Source organism: Ursus arctos, unplaced genomic scaffold (assembly GCF_023065955.2).
Source record: "Ursus arctos isolate Adak ecotype North America unplaced genomic scaffold, UrsArc2.0 scaffold_7, whole genome shotgun sequence".
NCBI lineage: Eukaryota > Metazoa > Chordata > Mammalia > Carnivora > Ursidae > Ursus > Ursus arctos.
The window spans coordinates 65,530,406-65,550,677 of record NW_026623089.1 but is presented as its reverse complement, the minus strand read 5'-3'; the positions used below and the strand labels follow the sequence as shown (position 1 = coordinate 65,550,677).

Sequence of the window (20,272 nt, the reverse complement as noted above, 5' to 3'; positions counted from 1 at the left end):
CATCACCCTGTAAGCCACTTAGCCAAGAGTGCTGTCACAGAGGCTGCAGGGACGTGGAGATGTCTTCCTCCTGTGTGGCCCCCGGCAAACTTCATTTCTCCAGAATGACTTATCTGGAGAGGGGACCATTACATTTAGAAGAGATTACATTATTGCCTAGCTTTTCTAAGAATGTGTGAAAGAATGTTGCAGAAAAGAGCAACAGGTGGAAGGAGTCCTTGGGGTGCCAAGCAGTGGGTCAGAGGAGAGATTGTAAATTACAGTCTCTCCCTGCCCCCCTGCCCCCAAAAAAGGCAGTCTTAATCTTGACAAGACCGAGGGTTCATTTCCTTTCCTCTTCTTGTAAGGAGGAGGATAAATTCCATCCTTCTGTACACAGAGATAGATCTATACTCCACTGAAGTGAGCGCTCTCTACCCCCACAGCCTCTCTCCTGCCTTAACTGGGTGGCTTGAGCACTGTCTTCTCTCTCTGTCTCGCTTCTCCAAACCATATTCCTCTTCAGACCTGTGCTGCTGGCCAGTAGAAATGTTATGCAAGCCACATAGGTAATTTTAAATTTTCTAATAGCCACATTTTAAAAGGCAAAAAGAAAGATGAGATGAGATTAATTTTAATAATATGTTTTACTTAGGGGCGCCTGGGTGGCACAGCGGTTAAGCGTCTGCCTTCGGCTCAGGGCGTGATCCCGGCGTTCTGGGATCGAGCCCCACATCAGGCTTCTCCACTATGAGCCTGCTTCTTCCTCTCCCACTCCCCCTGCTTGTGTTCCCTCTCTCGCTGGCTGTCTCTATCTCTGTCGAATAAATAAATAAAATCTTTAAAAAAAAAAAAAAATAATGTGTTTTACTTAACCCAATATAAACAAAGTATAAGTTCAACGTGTAATTTATATAAAAATTATTAATATGATATTTAATATTATTTTTTCACATTAAGATTTCAAAATCCAATGTGTCTTTTATACTTATGGAACATCTGAATCTGGATGCCAAATTTTTGTTGGAGATATTTCACCTGCATTTAAATTTATAAAATTTACCAATGAAAAGGTAGATTGACGTACCAGGTTTTCCAGACATACCTAAAACTTTACCAATAACTGAATAGAAATAGAATATTCGGGGCGCCTGGGTGGCTCAGTCGTCAAGCGCCTGCCTTCGGCTCAGGGCATGATCCCAGAGTCCTGGGATCGAGCCCCATGTCGGGCTCCTCTGCTGGAAGCCTGCTCCTTCCTCTCCCACTCCCCCTATTGTGTTCCCTCTCTCGCTAGCTGTCTCTCTCTCTCTGTCAAATAAATAAAATCTTTATAAAAAAAAAAAGAAATAGAATATTCATTTTTAAGTTTAAATTTCAACTAAAACTAAACAAATTTAAGAATTCAGTTTCTCAGTCACACTAGCAACATCTGAAGTGCTCAATAGGCATGTGATGCTATCATTTTAAGCAGTGCAGTTCCGGATCCCTAGAATGAGGACTGTAATTAATCCCGTCTCCCAAGTGGAATAGCTTGGGCTTATGTCCTCTTTGCTTCCATGTAGCACTCGATCCAGACCAGAAGGACGTGTTGCAGACTGAGCTGGTAAGTTCAGATTATGGAATGGAAAGCTGCTTTGAAATCCCTGTTTTCCCAGCCAAGAGAGAAGCCGAGCTCTGGAAGAAGACACATTCTGCACTAAAGCACCATTTCTAAATATCGATAATGCTGGGACTCAGGAAGAGTTGGGAGTCTCTTTTTGTAACAGTTTCAGACAGTTCAGAAGAAGTCTGATGGCTAATCAGAAGGGGTCTTAGTCTGCTCAGGCCGCCATAACAAAGTACCACAGAGTGGGGCCTAACCAACAGAGATTTATAGTTCTAGAGGTTGAAGTCCAAGGTCAGGGTACTAGCAAAGTTGGTCCATTGTGAGTGAAGCCTCTTCTCTTGGCTTATAGGTGGCTGCCATCTTGACATGTGCTCACATGGCCTTTCCTCAGTGCTTGTGTAGAGAGTGTAGCTTCTTTGGTGTCTCTTCTTTTAAGGACACTGATCCTACCAAGGCCCCACCCTTATGACCTCCTTTCACCTTAATTACTTCCTTAGAGGCCCCATCTCCAAATACAGCCACACTGGGGTTAAGGCTTCAGCATATTAATTTTGGGGGGACATAGACATTCAGCCCATACAGGGCCTCATGAGGTTGCATTACCTGGTCTTTAGCCCTGGAGGAACAAAGTATTCTTCGTTTCTCACAAGCTCCCTGGACTTGATTTATGATGAGCTTGCTCACATGTGTCTATCCCATACTGCAGGTTTAATAATTTACATCATGGGATCTTCCTTCCTACATTAAATGTGTGTTCCTGCTATTCCAACGTTCCTTTTTGGTGACAGGGCCCCCTCAGAAAGTTACTACTGAGCCTGGAACCAGAGCAAGAGGGGTGGATGGTTCTGAGACAGTCTACCCAGGGGTTCTGATGCATGTTCCTGCCCCACCGCAGAGGACACCCCATGCAGCTGGTTTGCTTGAGCTCCCTTGTAGTCAGGCCCCAGGACCGTCAGGCCTGCTCTGATTGTATCACTGGCCCTGCATGTGTCCTGCTGGCAGCCATCATCCCCGGGCCCTGCTGGACTGTGTGACTTTTCTGCTCAGGGGGGATCGTTCCATGAATTGAACGTGCCAAGCTCACTCCTACTGCAGGGCCTTTGTGCACTTGCTCTTCCAAGACCCTATTACACCTGAAATTGTCCTCTCTGTCCCTCTTTCACCCATTTGCTATCTAGCTCTCCCCTTGGATAAAACTCCACATGGGTCAATTATCTTGCAGGTGCCTGGAATAGCGTGTGCTATGTGTAGGCATTCGGTAACGAGCTGTAGAAGGAGTAAATGAATGAATGATTGGTTGATCCATCTATTACTGTACATTTCAGTCTGCAACTTTTCCTCAGCTTTTTAAGAAAGCCTTATGCTGATTATACAAATGAGATTTGGCAGATTTTAACAATTTGATGAAGAGATGCTAGTACCATTTAAAATCCAATCAATCACCAAATTGCAGGGTTGACAGGAAAACCCACTGTTATTTCTATGGAAGTTGATTACTTTCTCTTTGAGCAACTCCAGTTGTTAGAAACTCCTTATGTTGAATCCACATCCATCCTGCTGAAACATCATTCCTCTGAGCTGTGGAAACCGCTCTCTTCTTCTACTTGTTAGTTATACCCTCCTGCTGAGTCCTCTTTCATCTGTCATTTGATGTGGGTTTTTATGGTGTCTTTGCCCTTTTGGTCATTTCAGTGAGACATGTTGCTCTGGTTGTTCAGTGCCTTGGAGGGGATCCAGGCTCAAATACAGAATTCCTGGTGTGGTCTGGTCAGCGTGGAGCAGCGTGGCCTCCTTCCTTTACTCCTGTCCTGCCTTCCCCTTCTCTGTGGCTGAACAGTGTGGTCTACTGTACACAGCATTGCCTCAGCAATGGTACAGCATTGGAGGGTAAAATATTCCCATCCTTTTTCAGCAGCTTTGTCCTATTACCCCTGTGTGGCATGCTGAATTTTCATGGAGTTTTATGAAGATTGAAGATGTCCTAAAAGTTCCACCAAAACAGGATGTATGACTTTGAGACAGCACCTTCAAACCTGCCTGTTAATTGAAACATACACACACACACACACACACACACACACACCCTCTACAGTAGGTAATGAGAATGTCTTGCTACTCTGTGTAACAAACACCTTTTGGCTTTTGTTTTTGACAGTTTTTTGTCTCACCTAATCTGGCCACTTTTGTTTTGAGTGTGGTGCCTGCAGTATCCATCCTTGCTGTGATTTATGGACGTTATCTACGGAAACTAACCAAAGTTACCCAGGATTCCCTGGCACAGGCCACTCAGGTAAAGGCTGCTCCTCTGTGTGGTCTCCACTAGAATGAACTCAGAGCCAAGGCATAGGGGGCACACCCTAAGAGATGTACTCAGGCTTTTCAAAAAAATTGCTTCTCCTTAAGTTAGCCCTCAAGATCTAGAAACCTAAAGTAGTCTGCCTCCTAGATTAGATCACTGCCCGCACCTTGGAGTAGATCCCACTGGACTGAACTCTGTATGAACTCCTCAGTTCTCTATCACCACTATTTCCTATAGGATGGAAAAGCTAATTATATCTTGAAAATAGTTTCTGCATGACACTCTGTCCTTTATTAATTAATAAGTGAAGCTTTTCAATGCTATCCTATATTGTGTTTTTTCAAAATTAAAAATAACTTACATTTTCAGTTACAAAAAAACCATGCGTGTTTGTAATTGAAAACTTCAAAATATAAAGAGAGAAAATAACACATATAACCCTGTCTCTCAGAATGGATGTTATTAACATTTTAGAGTCTGTCTATCCTTTTTATCTATCTTTTTTCTCTGCATAAAAATATATTTCAGTATTTATTAGCCTTCCTGTTTGTCTTTCTATCTATATATATGGTGTGTGTATGTAGAGATAAATATTTGTGTCCAAAAATAGGATTGTTCATGTACTCTGCTTTGTAACCTATTTTTTACTTAGTCACGTATCATGAGCAGCTTTCTATTGGTAGTGTCTTAAAAATGAGAGCCCCGTTTTAACTTGCCTGTAGAAATCTTGAAATGTGACTGTCTTCTCCCTGAAATGTATCTGTTGTTCTCTCAGCTAGCTGAGGAACGTATTGGAAATATAAGAACTGTTCGAGCTTTTGGGAAAGAAATGACTGAAATAGAGAAATACACCAGCCAAGTAGACCACGTGATGCAGTTAGCAAGGAAAGAGGCATTTGCTCGGGCTGGCTTCTTTGGAGCAGTAAGTAGATCATTTTGAAAAGAGTGCAAAGAGTAGATGTTATGACTGAAAGACATTTTTATTCTGTGATTTTGCCATGAAGAAAAAATAATTCTCTTCCACTTGAAGACTAGGTGTGAGCATTCATAAACTATTTCTGTGAAAGAAGAGGAAAACTGCATGTAACAAAAGGCAGTGGGTGATGAGACCAAAACAGGGTGGGATCAGGCAGCTTTGCGGTGTGGTCCAGACCACCTGCATCCACTTCACCTGGGAACTGGCTGCACCTGCAGGTCCTCAGCTCCACTCGAGACCTACGCAGCAGAAGCTCCGGGGCGGAGGCCAGCAATCTGTTCTAACAGGCCACCGGGTCAGTCTGATGCAGGCAGTTTGAGACCCACTGAGGATTAACCAAAATAACTTCAGTGTATCTCAAGAAAGACGTATGAAAAAATCGATCACAATGATCAAAACTCAAATATGACACTAAACTAGAAAATCACCATGAGGGGAAATGTACAGCATGTTCAAATTGAAAAGAACTTCAGGTGATTCGATAATGGTCATAATTTAGAGGCAGAGGAAGCAGAGGCCCAGATAAGGCAGCACTGACCAGAGACCACGCACCTAACAACACTCAAGGCGGATCAGAGAGAAAGGACGCCAACTGCTTATCCAGCTTTGCTGGGAGTGTCACATTCGCATATATAAACACACATATCATCTATGTATTTGTCTCCTCCTTACGGAGGGAGTTCTTAACACTGTTTCTTCCTTTGCAAACTGAACTGAGTAAAATAGGAATCAGATGGGTGTCTTAGCTCCTGGGCTTTATGGTGATGAGATTATTTCCTACAATACTGCAATATTTCAAAAGTATGTTTTAATTTGAAATTCAGATTAAAACTTATTATTTGGAAAAATCTTGTTGTGATAGTTAAATGCAAAAAGGAAATTATAGGCCACGTTAATCCTTGTAGTATTTAGGTCTCAGGTTCCCACCTAACGTCTCTGTTTTCTTCCTTTGACAGACAGGGCTCTCCGGGAACCTGATCGTGCTTTCTGTCTTGTACAAAGGAGGGCTGCTGATGGGCAGTGCCCACATGACCGTGGGTGAACTCTCATCCTTCCTAATGTATGCTTTCTGGGTTGGATTAAGCATTGGAGGTATATAATTTAAATGGACTTGGGAGTTACAAAGTAAAAATCAGGTATTGTTTTGAAGTAAAAATTTAACTTTCCCATTACACCACCTCTCATCAATTAACTTCCAACTGAAAAAAACATTGCCTAGAATGTTTGTTCAACTTGACTTTGAAAGAAGAAATAAAGATATGAATGTGATCTTCCCGCATTGGTGGGCAGTTCCTTGGCTGGAAAGTTGAGGATTTTCACAGGCCTCTTGTGGCTCACTGAGCTCAGGGTCATACTGGAGCCGTATTTTCCAACTTGCATGTTAACTCTGCTTGTTTGCTTTGGCCCTAGAAGGTGGGGAGGAGGAAGGACAGTGCTGAACAGGGATGTCCACAAAACCCACAGTCCTGTGGTAGTGTTAGTTTCCCGACTGACACATCACTGGGGACTAAAATTCCTTTTGTGTGAAGTCAATCACTTTCAAAACTGATGAACAGTAAAAAGTATAAATTAGAAAGTACATGAAACAGAGTTGCTTGCTTTTGTCAGAAATCTCAGAGTTCAGCTTTTGTTGTTCATTCCTAGCTGAAGGGAAGCAAGGCCCATGGAGGCAAATCTGTGTGAAGTCTGCAAGGTTTTCTTTTCTTTACCTCTCCAGCATGCCCAGCCAACAAGGGGCAAGTGATTTCCTGCTTTTTGTTTCCTTTCTTTGAAGACTGAGATGGAAAGGTTAGATAAATAGCTTGAGGTCTGGTCAACGGAAGTCTGGTATCCCACAGTGTCACCTCAACCTGAGATTTTTATTGTCAGGGTTTAAAGGTAGAGGCTTTTCCTTAGACATCTGCAGGCAAGTGAGGATATTTTCTGGACTGAGATTTCCAAATCTGAAAATAGCATTTTAGTTCTGCTGGTTGCTCTTGAAGAAAACCCTGATTAAGACGGTTCGGGGGCCGAGTGACGTGGGAAGCGGGAGGCTCAGTTCAGGACCGGTGATGTGGTTTGCTCTTCTCTCTGCCCCAGGGTTGAGCTTGCCGGGCTGCAGGGTCTCACACCTGGGCGGCCACGTTCCTTCAGGTCTTCTGGCCTGCCTCAGAGTGGACTTATCCACCCCCACGTCCCCTCCCTGTGGCCTTTCTGTTCACGTTCCGTGCTTGACCACATTCAGCTTTCCTCCCCGGCCTCCCCTAATCTTAATTTTCTGCCACAAGTTGACTTGATCTTTCTCAGTCTCTCTGCTCCTCCCACCCGATTTCCTCCAAGCTACTTGGCCTGATAGAAGCCACATCTGTTTTGGTGTGTTCACTGTCTTACTTTTTGTCCTGGCAAGTTCACAACTGTGTCCTGCATAGAAGTAGGTTGGAAACACAGTTCCTGTCTACTGGGAGTCAGTTACCTCCCCAGGTAGAGAAGCTGCTGCTGAGGCTTTGTCTGTGCTCGAGGTCTGGGGGTCGCTTGGCTTTCAGAGCCGCAGGCTGTCCCACATCTCCGGTCACAGGTACGATACCTGCCTTCTGGTGATGGAAGAAGGAGAAAGGTGTGGCGGGGTCTGTTACCACACAGTCTCCCCCCATTTACAACCCACACAGGTACGTAAGGCTACAGGAATTTAATTCAAGAAGTTGAGTTAGATCTTAGATGTTTTTGTGAAGTTCACTGTTCAGAATAATTGTGTAATGAATCTGCAAGCAAGAAATTCTATTTTATTTATTAAATAAGAATTTTTAGATGTTGTTTTCTGCTTAGAACCGCATACTGAAAATCAAAAACAAATTCTACTTGCGTTCTTTGCTGAGAGAGGGTCAGAAGTGCTGTTTGAAGAAAAGGATGCTTGCTTGTTTAGCATCAGAGAATGCTCTTACGTCTTCTTACTGAGCCCCGATATCTTGTTTCTGATTTATTTTCGTTGAGGTGAAATTCACGTAACATAAAATTAACCATTTTAAAGTTTACGATTCAGTGGTATTTTGTACATTCACAGCTTTGTGCAGCCACCACCTCACCTTAGTTCCAGAATATTTCCGTCACCTCAGAAGAAAATCCGTACTCATGAAGCAGTCTGTTTCCGTGTCCTCCCTCCCTCAGCCCCTTGCAGCCACAGTTTGCTTTGTGTGTGCATGTGTTTATTTTAGTTCATATAAATGGAATCACATAACATGCTTGTATGTCTGGCTTCTTTCACGTAGCATAATGTTTTCAGAGCTCACCCACATTGTAGAATGGGTTGGTGGTTCATTACTTCTTATGACCCTAATACAACGTATGGAGTGAGAGTGGAGAGACCACATACTGTTTGTCCAGGGCCATTTTGTTTTGTTTGTTTTCCAGAGTCTAAACTCTACTATGTTGAACTACCTCCGACTCCTTCCTTCCTTTCTTTTTTTTTATTGATAGAATTTTTTTTAGAGGAATTTTAGGTTCACAACAAGGTTGAGGAGAAAGTACAGAGAGTTCCCACATCTCCCCTGCTTCTACACGAGCACAGCCTCCCTCACGATCAACATCCCCCATCAAGGTGGTACATTGATGAACCAGCGCTGACACGTCATTATTGCCCGAAGTCCATAGTGTATATTATGTTCGTTGGTGTTGTATATTTTATGGGTTTGGACATGTACCAATCATTACAGTATCACACAGAATACTTGCACTGCCCTAAACATCCTCTGTGCTCTGCCTCTTCCTCCCGTCCCCTTACCCTTCACAGCCACTGATCTTTTTACTGTCTCCATAGTTTTGCCTTTTCCAGAATGTCATATAGTTCAGATTGGCATCTTTCCTTTAGTAAATGGCATTAAGGGTTCCTCCATGTCTTTCAGGGCTTGATAGCTCATTTCTTTTTAACGCTAATACTTCGTTCTCTGATGTACCGCAGTTTCTTTGTCCAGCCACATACTGAAGGCCACCTTGGTTACATCCAGGCTTTGGCAATTATAACCAAAGATGCTATAAACATCCACGTGCAGATTTTCATGTGGACATAAGTTTTCACCTTCTCTGGGTAAATACAAAGGAATGAGATTGCCGGATCATATGGCAAGAGTCTGTCGAGTGTAAGAAACTGCCAAACTGCCTTCCGTTTTGCATTCCCGCCAGCGGTGAGCGAGGTTCCTGACGCTCCGCACCCTCACCAGCTCTCGGTGTTGTCAGAATTTCGGGTTTTCATCATTCTGTCAGGTGTGCAGTGGTGTCTCACTGTTGTTTTATTTGCATTTCCCTGATGACATATGAGGGGGAGCCTCTTTACATATGCTTATTTGTTATCTGTATTTCTTCTTTAGTGAGGTCTTTGGGTTCAGGTCTTTTGCCATTTTTTAATTAGGTTGTGTTCTTATTGTTGAGTTTTAAGAGTTCTTATATTGTGGATATCTGTCCTTTATCAGATACGTTTTTTACACATATTTTCTCCCACTCTGTGGCTTGTTTTCTCATTCTCTTTGGAGAGCTCAAGTTTTCAATTTTCATGAAGTTTAATTTATCAGTTCTTTCTTGCATTGATCATGTGTTTGGTGTTGTATCTACAAAGTCATCACCAAACCCACGGTCGTTTAGGATTTCTCCTGTGTTATCTTCTAAGAGTTTTATAGTTTCGTTTTTTACATTTAAGTCTATGATCCATTTTGAGTAATTTTTGTGAAGGATCAAAGATTAGTTGACTATATTTATCTGGATCTGTTTCTGCCCAGTGCATTTTCAGTTGAACCCGAAGAGTTTAATCCACTGTATTTTGCACAAAGTTCCACAAACATATGCACAAAAATGCCTTAGAGTATTTGAATAGCATCTTTGTAGCATCCTTACTGAGGGAAAGTGTTACAAGTGTATGTTCCTGTAGTTGACGTGGCCTAGTGTACTTGGAGTTTGTTTGCCTTAAGTCACTAATTAATTCATAGTTCAAAGGTGACTTTAAAAAGAGATTGCTGGAATATTTAACATTTCCAAATTCCTTTTCAGTTTTTAGCCAAGTAAAAGTTCTATTTGTTGAGTGACTGAAAGAGGGGGTTTGATTTTGTGGATATGAATTTAAAATGAATATTGAGATGTTTTATATTCCTTTCAAGTGTTATATTTTATTAATATTGCTATGTGTTTTGACTGGGTAGATTTTCTCTGTAACATTGTGATTTTAATTCAGTGGTTGATTACTATGGCTACATGCATTTGTAAATTCCCAAACATTTCATCTGTATTAGAAATCAATGAAATTGGAGGAGGAGAAGCTGAGGGCAAACAAGGGTATGAGACAGGGAATTTTGAATATGGTAATTGCCTCAAATCCTTTTTTGAAAGTTAACAGATTTTATATTAAAAGCAAGTTATTGTTACTATTCTCAGAGGGCGGGGAGCAGCAGATGGTCATTTCCTGGCATCGGTGATGGATATGTTTGCTTCTTGTCCTCAGGTCTGAGCTCTTTCTACTCCGAGCTGATGAAAGGGCTGGGTGCCGGGGGACGCCTCTGGGAGCTCCTTGAGAGAGAGCCTGAGCTGCCTTTTAATGGTGGGTCTCCCATGGGTTTTTTCTTTGCTGGGATTAAACAAATGTGGCTTTGGACATTTAGACCAACTCTCTGCTCTACCTGCAAAGGACGAGCGTGACAAGGATATCATCCTGCCACACAGCAGAGAAGAGTGATGAGACGGGCAGGCAGTGAGAGAGGAAGGATGGTGCCGGGCACTGCTGCTGGGCAGAGGGTGGCCCTGGAAGTGTGGGGGCTGACGTCCCTGCAGGTGATTCATTACCACCAATAGCAGGAAGGAAGCGAGTGCCACCCAGGGGTGCAGATAGGAAGGGCCCTGGCCAGTTCACCAGATTTGTCTTCCAAAGTGATTCTGATGTTTGGGCAGTGGGGAGGGTTGGGGGAAAGGAAGACAGATCACACAAAAGCCTCTAAATTTCTTGGCTTTGGGTAGTGGGCTAGAGGATTCTGGTGTTAATTGGCTAGAGCCATCTCCTTTATCAGCTCCTTTCCTGGAAGCTAGTACTGGGGGAGCTGTGTGGCCTGGAGCAGTAGCTACTCCTCACTCACTGACTCCCAGGACATTGTTGCTTAGCCCCAGATCATGAGTGAAAGCCCAGTATTCTCCAGTGTGGCAGGCTGGAGGAAATAAACCCAGCTGAAAGAGATTGAGCAGCTTCTCCCAAGTCATTAGCAAGGTAATAATACCAGGCTCCGAAGCTGTTGTACAAGGCCCACCCATTTACCATCATTCTCTCAAAATACTTATTTAGAGTAGGTAAGATAAACCCTGGACCTAGGAACTACAGAGACAGTGGCACAGAGGAAAGGCAATGGGGTTTGAAACCAGACTGCTCCACAGGTGAAAACTGGCTCCACTACCTGTTAGCATGGGCAGGTGGCTGTCTCTGAGATTCAGTGTCCTGTCATCTCTGCCTCTCAAGGCTGTGAGAACCAGACAAGCGCATATGTGCAGTGCCTGGTACAGAGTGGGTACAGGCGGCTCAAGGTAAGCATTAGACAGAGGCCTCTTCCTGCTGTGCCCGTAGGAGCTCAGCCTGCAGGTGAGTTCGCGAGCTGTGGTCCGGCGGCATCTGCAGTCGGGCAAGTGGGAGAACAGAGCTCTGCTGTCAGTTTGGTCTTTGCTTTAAGTAGCTGGTATTCCATCTTGTTTCAGAAGGGGTCGTTTTAAACAAGGAGAGCTTCCAGGGCACTTTGGAGTTTAAGAATGTGCATTTCGCCTATCCAGCTCGCCCAGGAGTGCCCATATTCCAGGATTTCAGCCTTTCTATCCCATCAGCGTCTGTCACAGCGCTGGTTGGCCCTAGTGGTTCTGGCAAATCAACGGTGGTGTCCCTCCTGCTGAGGTTGTATGACCCCACTTCTGGTGAGTGCTTCATCACATTGTAGGGTAGGAGGACTTTCCAGAGCCCTTCTACTCTCATGTTCTGGGAGAGGACCAAATTATGCAAAGACCTGTCGTGTGAGAGTTCTGAAATGCCAGAAGGTTTGTTCCCAGGAAAGAAATCCCTTATACAAAGGTGTTACTTTTAAGAATATACAGAAGGCCTGTCAGGCGGTTTGTATATTGCATGTCTGACCTCTTCAAGTCCCAAGTGACTTCCTGAACTCTACGTCCTCATCTCCCGTGCTGGTGTCCCTGATGACACCCCCTCTTCTGGGCGAGGATGGGCAGGCTGCCCCACAGCTCCGGGAAGGTGCTCCGTGGGTGGCTGAGCAGCACCGTGGAGAAAGTGCCACTCTGGGCCGGCCACTCAGCTGGGAAAGCTTCTCTGGAAGCCTTCAGGCTGCGTCTGCCCACGAACTGCCAGTGACTAGCATGCAGATGGGCGATTTGGCAGCCGGTGATTCCCTTCTCTGGGATTGCTTTTTTAAAGCTATTTTGAGGTAGTAGGGATTTTCTTAGTGGATTTTTCTTGTTCTGGTTTTTGTTTTTAAATGGATTATAGCATCTTTTAGAGCAAAGAACATGTTATTTTACTTCTTTATATCCTTTGTTAATGAAGATGTAATTGACATATTAGTTTCAGGTGTGCAACATGATTCGCTGTGTGTATATATTGTGAAATGTCTAGTTAACATCCATCACCGCACATAAAGTTTATATCCTTCTTTATATCAGAGCCTGGAGTAGATTTGTACTGAGGAAACAATGATATTTCTCACCAAGAAAACGACTCTTAGTAAAGATCACATCATTAATTTGAAATCAATATGTCTTGTGATCTTTGTGTCTTGTGCTTTTTGGTTAATACCATAAGAGAGCTGGTTATGTGCCAGATAATTAATTGACTTGCAGATACTGACCCATGGAATCACCAACTGTGTTAAAATGGGTGTTAACTAAACTGTTTGCCTCCGGAATTTTCTGTTTTGATTCACTCTACTTGCTATAAAATTCTGAATTTAGAAAAAATCCTAGTTAGGTGAATGCAAAGCAAGTCAAAATATGAAGCCTCTAGTTTCTTTATCATGGTAAATAAATCAAGGAGAAAAGAAACTACACGGAAATTCCAGCCTTGCGTAGACTATAGAACACTTGTACTTTTTGAGTCGAAGACCTCAGGTTTTGCCAGTCTGTGAAAGTTTGGAGCTGGCCTGTATAGTTCCACACCACTGACAGAGAGAGCGTGGTGTTTCTTAGTCACCGTTATTATCATCCCCAAGCATTATCGAGTTACCTCTGTGGTGTAGAATTAATTCTGTTAGCGAGGGTCACAGAGTTACATCTGATTATTTAAAAGCTCTGCTATGGTGTCAGCTTTGTGATTGTGGATAATGATTCTCCTCCAGCTGCATTTATGCAGGAAGGGATATTTTAAGGAGTAATAAAAGAGCTAAAAAAAAATCACTGGCGGGATTGAATTTCCAGGACACGCCTCAGAACTTCACTGCAGAACCAGCCTTCAAGGTATTGCTGATGCTGACATGGTCAGGAAGCTCTGGAGTTAGGCGGCCAGCTTCAGAACTGTGCCACAACTGCCAGTATTGGTGCCAGCAAGCGGACACTTCACCGCTTGCCACCTTCCACTAACTCACTTCGGAATCAGTTTTGCACAGGTGAACCTTCTCAGGGAGCCTGGAGTCACTCCAGAAAGGAAGTCATTGCAGCAAAGCGAGCTGGACGGATGAGCTAGTTGGATGGGCTAATCAGCTAACCACTGCAGGGAGACAGTAGACAGGGAAATTCCATGAAATATGTTGATTTTAGATTCTGTTTAGAGATTCTGAACATTACTTTTAATCTTTAAAAGAACTGAATGTGGAATTTTTCCAGCAGATCCTTTTTGTGTTTACATTAGTCATTGGCCCCGTGACACTCCATGACTTTCCTCTCCTCTCTACAAGGAACTATCAGTCTCGATGGCCATGATATCCGTCAGCTAAATCCCGTCTGGCTGAGATCCAAGATTGGGACAGTGAGTCAGGTAAGAAGAGAGGTTTCTATTTTTATTACACTGTCTTTTAAATTTGCTTTTATTATTTATTTTTTTCCTTAGACTTGAACCTCTCAAAAGAGAAGAAATGGAAGTTCTCCAGATGTGCTAATCTCCCATAGCACGTTTTTTAGGTTTGTAAATAGTGCTGTATCCTGAAGACCTTAAATACTTGAACCAGTTGAAACCGACTTTTTATCCAAAACTGGGGACTAGTATAACTTGTAACGCAGAGAGTCCAGAGGATGGGGAGGAAATGATAGAATTTTTTAGCTTTTACTGACTCTTTCACAATTCCCATTCTCGTCACTGGCACAGTCTACTATTGCACATAATGGGTTTCATTATGTAACCTATTATGAGACCCTTTGATGGGGTCTCCTTGCAAAGAGGTCGCAGATTTCAAGGCAGAATATTAGTGTAATCTGGTCACTGTAATGAGGCTGTTTTCATGAGACCATTTGGTGCAGGGAAATTTTGGACACAGCTGTTTCTGTTTTATTACCAGGCTATGTGCACAGCAGACAAACCTGAGGCCTCCCTCATTTCTGAGCCTCTCCCTCTAACGAACTTCCCCTCAGACCTTACCCTCACCCCACCCCACGAGGTGTGGAGCAGGAGGGCCAGTGATGGGGGTGGCTTGGTAGTAGGAGGATAGCAGCAGTGCATATTGTTCAGGGATGGAGAACAGAAGCTGGAGGCTTATTTGCTTTTTTAAAGACTATTCCACAGGGTTCTGTTAAAATGTCATGTTCCCACCTGGTTTGTGTCTATTTCAAAAAGTAATGAATAGATATGGATTCCCCCTAGATCCTTAGTGGGAGGCCCGCAGCTGGAAAATACAGGTGGACCTGGCACCTTCCATACCTGACAATTCCTAAGGGAGGGAGCTCGAATTTATGAAGTATCTACTATGTGCCAGGCACCTGCCACGGGATCTCATTTCCTGCAGTGTAATGATGAAATCAATCCTGCTCATGGAAAAACATGAATTTTTTAAAAGTCAGCTGGGCGAATTTATGGAGAATGAAGAAACAGAAGCAAAACAGTATAAAGTTGGGTACCTGGGTGGCTTAGTTGGTTAAGCATCTGACTCACTCTTGGTTTCAGCTCTGGTCATGGGATTGAGCCCCATGTTGGGCTCTGTGCTCAGTGTGGAGTCTGCTTGTCCCTCTCCCTCCCCCTCTGCTCCTCCCGTACTCATTCGTGCACATGTGCACGTGCACTCTCTTTCTCTCTCTCCAATAAATAAATATCTTTAAAAAATGGTATAAAGTTGACCCTTGAACAACATGGATTTGAACTGCATGGGACCACTTATACATGGTTTTTTTATAGTACAGTACCGTAAATGTATTTTCTCTTCCTATGATTTCTTAATAATGTTTTCTTTCCTCTAGCTTACTTTATTGTAAGAATATCGTATAGAATATATATAGCACACAAGATACGCGTTAATCAACTGTTTATGTCACCAGTCAACAGTAGGCTATTAGTGGTTAAGTTTTGGGGGAGTTCAAAAGTTATACTCAGATTTTCTACAGCATGGGGGTCAGCACCCCAACCCTCATGTGGCCGACTGTGTATTCTTTGAGAGCAAATTAATAGTTTTTTAGATGTTAGTACTTTATTAAGCTTCACTACATTCCTAGATATGTTTGAAGTCTATTTTGAAATTTACAATAAGTATGTTTTGTTTCCAATTTGCAGGAACCAATTTTGTTTTCTTGCTCCATTGCTGAGAACATTGCTTATGGTGCAGATGACCCTTCCTCGGTGACTACTGAGCAGATAGAGAGAGTGGCTGATGTAGCCAATGCAGGTGCTTTCATCCGAAACTTCCCCCAAGGATTCAACACTGTGGTCGGAGAAAAGGGCGTTCTCCTTTCAGGTACTTCTTTGTTACTGCTTGGCAGCAAAAAGTCTTGCTATCAGGAACTCTGCAGCATTTCATACAACAGTATTAATTTCTAATTAGGCTTTTTTCCTTAGAGTTTATGAGATTAGCCTTTCCAGTTTCTAAAATCTCTTGTATGTTGATAGCTCCCCAATTTCCTTCACTTTCTACCTCAAAGGTGTTCTCAGATTCCCACGGAGTGTCCCACTGAGTAATACTCAGCCACAGCAGCTTTTTTCTCATCTGAGAAAAAAAATGTATTTTGCAACTTGAGATCCTTGAAAATTACAGAAAATAAGACAGATACAGGGTGGCAGAATTATTTGTCCAGGGAGGCAGGGGCTGTGAACCTGGAGCAGAACTGAAATTGGAGAGTTCACTATTCTCCACTTTGTACTTTACATGTTAGACCACAGGTCCACAGACTTTCCTATAAAGGACCAGAGAGTAAACATTTTAGATTTTATGAGCCACATGTGGTTTTTTTAAACAACCCTTTAAAAATGTGAAAACCACTCTTAGCTTGAGGGCCATGCACAAACAGGCTCTGGTCCCGACCTGGCCCACGGTGCAGTGTGCCACGCCCTGTGCTGGACGCTTGCAGGACTTGCGGCTGAGGCTCAGTGGCTGTTCCCTGGGATGTTAGAGCACATTGGATCGCATTGCATTCTGGGTACCATATTTTCAGGAAGGAAAGAAAAAACTTGTATTCTATTGCTTTAGAATACAGAAGTGAGACCAATGAGAAGTAGACTTAAAGGGAAATAAATTTTTGGGTAAACAGATAATTTTTTTGTTACAGTTATCGACTTGTGCTCCCTTCCATGGAATGAGCTCTCTGTCACTGGAAGTGTCTGAGCAGAGGACAGATGCCTTCAAGTCAGAGTGAAGGTGGCCGGGTTGGACTAGAGCAGTAGTCCTTTCCAACTCAAAACTTTTTGCTTCAGGTTAGGCCACAGAAAATTGAACACAGACATGTTTTTATTGTGTACGATTTTTTAAAACAAGAGGCAGTGGATGAGAAAATGTTTTGGGTAGATTTGCGAGATTGCAGCGGTAGAATCACACCTTGCTTTGTGAAAGGGAGCTGCCCTGGCATCTCTGAAGCACGTCCTTGGGTAGAAAACCAGTTTCAGCTGCTCCTGGTGACATGATTGAGCGTCAGGGGGCGGAGCTGGGAGCTACTTCACGCTGCCCAGCAAGCACGTGGCCTTCTCCTTCGGAAGAGATTCTGCGTACCCTTCCCTCTACCAGGATTCTCAAGTGCCCATTTCAGAGTGAAATAACCAAAGGTTTCAACCCGTGCTCCCTCTCTGGGAGGAGGAAAGGACATCTGGTGACCGATCCCCAGTGCACTAACTGGCACTGACCCTAAGCCCTCAGCCGGCTGCTCAGCCAGCCCACCCCAGAGCACTCCGACACCCTCACCGACCGCGGAGGTGCCCAATGAAAGGGATTTCCCTGGTTCCCTTGCTGTGAGCACAGGGCTGCCTATTTGAGGGCAGCTTTTAGGAGTGCCACACATTTCAGTTGTGATTTGATTTCGGTTCATCATTTCATGAGCTTCTTTTAGATGAAATAATGTAATGTCCAGCAATTACTATTAATAAGTATTTCATCCAATAAAACTAACCAAAAAGGACCATTTTCATCACCAAAAATGTAGTGAGTTTTCTAAAATGAAGGAAGTCGGGAGGAGTCCTGAGTACTGTTCTCTGAGACTCTACCAGTCGTAACTTGGGAGTCCTCTCCCCTGGAGGAAAGGAGGGAGGGTGGTGTGAGGCAAAGACGAGGGAAGGAATTATCATAGATGTTCTTCTGCCTACCTCTGTCTGTCCCATCTGCATTTGCCCACTCCTACCCCCCCCCCAACCCAGTTTCTTCCCTTGCTTTTAGTAGAATTTGAGTTTTAAAAGGGCGGGTTAAAGTGGTTACTCAGGCCTTGGCCCTGCCACTTACCAACTGCGATACCTGGGACTGGTTATTTTGTGCCTTGGTTTTTCATCTGTGAAAAGGGAATAATTACAGGATCTAGTTCACAGGATTTTTTTTTAAGATTGAATGAGATAACATAGTAATGCTTTAGACAATGCCTGGTACATCGGAACTCCTCAATAAACGTTAGCTATGATAATTGTTATTAGTTTTGAGGTGGATGAGGAGACAATATATTTACAAAATAGGCTTTTGTTCTCTTGCCTACCTCAGCTGTGACTAACCAGAAGAAGCTGTCTTCAAATTGCCACTTAGCTTATCAGAAAAACCTGTTACCAAGAGTTTTTGTTAAGGCTTTCAAGTTTTTTTTAAAAAAAGTATTGTCTTTGTCAGGTGGGCAGAAACAACGGATTGCAATTGCCCGTGCTCTGCTTAAGGTAAGCTTGAAGCCACTTGGCTGGAATTATTTTATCATTTTTACTTAGGGTCCTTATAATTTGTAATTTACTCTTCTTCTTCCTTTTTCCTTTTTTTTTTTTTTTTGGAGGGGGGAAGTTATATGGTTGATAGTTCTGGTGAAAGATGAGTTGGGAGTTCCACTGAGTAGCATGTTGTTCCAATTTAACAAGTATTTCTTCGGTATTAGGAGCCCAGTACCGGGCTAGGGTTGTTGGAGGGAGAAAAGCTTAACACATGGACCTACTGTGAAGAAGTATATGGTCTAACAAGCGAAACAGTGATTATATAAAAATAGCGAAACAATACAAGCATGGTTCTTTGTATAATCTATAGTCAACTGCTAAACTCAGTGGTATAGACTGGAAATACACAAGACTCCTAAGGGGAGAGGGAAAGCCATTTTAGCTGAAGGCCCCAGACCTTGTAGTTTTTAGGAAATGATAGCCTTCCCCTTTGCTATAGAGCTACTCTCCTCACATTTGTAGGTGATGTTTTAAAAAAACAGCCTTATTGAAGCATACCATAAAACTCACCAGTTTTAAATGTACTCTGCAGTGACTTCTAGTGAATGCACAGTTGTTCAAGCATCACACAGTCCACTTTTAGGACATTTCTGTCACCCCGGATAGATCGCTTGTAACCACTTGCAGTCTTTCCCACCCCCACCCCTAGTCCCAGGCTGCCACCAGTGTACGTTCTGTCTTTCCTGATTTGCCTTTCTGGGCATTTCAGATAAATGGAATCAGACAAGATGTGACCTTTGCATCTCGCCTCTTTTACTAGTATAATGTTTGTTTTTTCAAGGGGGGAGGGGCAGAAGGAGTGGGGGACAGAGAAGCTTAAGTAGGCTCCACTCCCAGCGGGAGCCTGACGTGAGGGCTCGACCTCACAACCTTGAGATCATGACCTGAGCCGAAATCAAGAGTTGGAGGCTCAACCGACTGAGCCACTCAGGTGTCCCACTCGTGTAATGTTTTTGAGGTCTGTCCACGTCTCAGCCTCTATCAGTCCTTCTTGCTGAGCAGTATTCCTCTGTGCGGGCACAACACGACTCGTTTATCCTTTTGCCAGTGATGACCACTGGGGTTGTTTCCAGGCTGGGGGTATTGTGGATAGCGCTGCTGTGAGCAAGCAGTGTACAAGTTTCTGTGTGGACATATGTCTTCCTTTCTTGTCAGCAACTTCCGAGGCACAGCTAGAATTTAATGTGTGAGAGACATCAGCGGGCTCTCACCTTTTCTCAGTTTTATGTGATGCTCCTAACTAGCCTAGAAGCAGGACCTTGAGGGTCTCGACTCCATCCTACTCACTCTTGCTCCCGCCCACACTGCTGGTTGACTGGCCAGCAGGGTAAAACTGCAGTGTAAACAAGGTCCAGTCCAGCAATGCCTGCGACAGCAGCTCAGACTCACCTCCAACTTCCATTTATGTGCTTACCTCACACACTTAGGAGTCTGTGCTTTTCTTTTTTGTGGCAGCTGTCTTGTGATACAATTTACATCCCATACAGTTCGCCCGTTGAGAGCGTGCAGCGCAGTGGGCTTCCGTGTATGCCGAGTTGCGCATCCATCCGCGTAATCAGCTCTAGAACATTTTCGTCACCCCGGGAAGAGGTGTTAGGTCCTTTGCTGGTCACACCTGGCCTCCTCTCCTATTTCTCTCTTGAGCCCAGCCCCAGATAAACACTTACCTACTCTCTGTCTCTGGAGATGTGCCTGTTCTGGACATTTCAGACAGGTGGAGTCCTACGATATAGGGCATTTCGTGATTGGCTTCTTTCACGTGCAGAATGTTTTCAAGGTTCATCCATGTTGTATCGTGTATGAGTACTTCATTGCTTTTTATTACTGAGGGTTTGTTTTTAAAATAAAATTGTGTTCCTTTTCAAAGGAAAAGAACATTAAAAACATATTAAAAGCAATTAAAAATGATGTTTTTCTTTTTTCAGAATCCCAAAATTCTTCTCCTAGATGAAGCAACCAGGTGAGCATATCTTAGTAACCTAAGATTGTACAAGCCGAATTCTCCCGTTCCCAGAAGCTGACTGTTCTGTACTTCAAAGTGGTACAGCTGAAAATGCTGTTTTTCCCCCTTCCCCTTGAAAGTGACCGCGTGTGAATGAATAATGACAGCTGGGAGGCAGCGGACAG

General features: G+C 43.5%; 1 protein-coding gene across 5 annotated transcripts in view; it reads left to right on the top strand.

The window, feature by feature from the left end:
• ABCB10 (ATP binding cassette subfamily B member 10) overlaps positions 1-20,272 on the top strand; it is a 34,573-nt gene that overhangs the window by 12,124 nt on the left and 2,177 nt on the right. Inside the window, exons 4-13 of one of the 5 annotated variants that reach the window (XM_057308333.1) lie at positions 1,542-1,582; positions 3,779-3,875; positions 4,660-4,806; positions 5,817-5,952; positions 10,319-10,414; positions 11,623-11,760; positions 13,743-13,822; positions 15,542-15,722; positions 18,057-18,100; positions 20,071-20,105. In XM_057308333.1, the coding sequence (XP_057164316.1) occupies positions 1,542-1,582; positions 3,779-3,875; positions 4,660-4,806; positions 5,817-5,952; positions 10,319-10,414; positions 11,623-11,760; positions 13,743-13,822; positions 15,542-15,722; positions 18,057-18,100; positions 20,071-20,105 (995 nt within the window). Of the gene's footprint in view, positions 1-1,541; positions 1,583-3,740; positions 3,876-4,659; positions 4,807-5,816; positions 5,953-10,318; positions 10,415-11,550; positions 11,761-13,742; positions 13,823-15,541; positions 15,723-18,056; positions 18,101-20,070; positions 20,106-20,272 lie in introns of all 5 variants that reach the window. The other 4 variants (XM_044386075.3, XM_044386077.3, XM_026504217.4 and 1 more) reach the window with 4 other exon arrangements.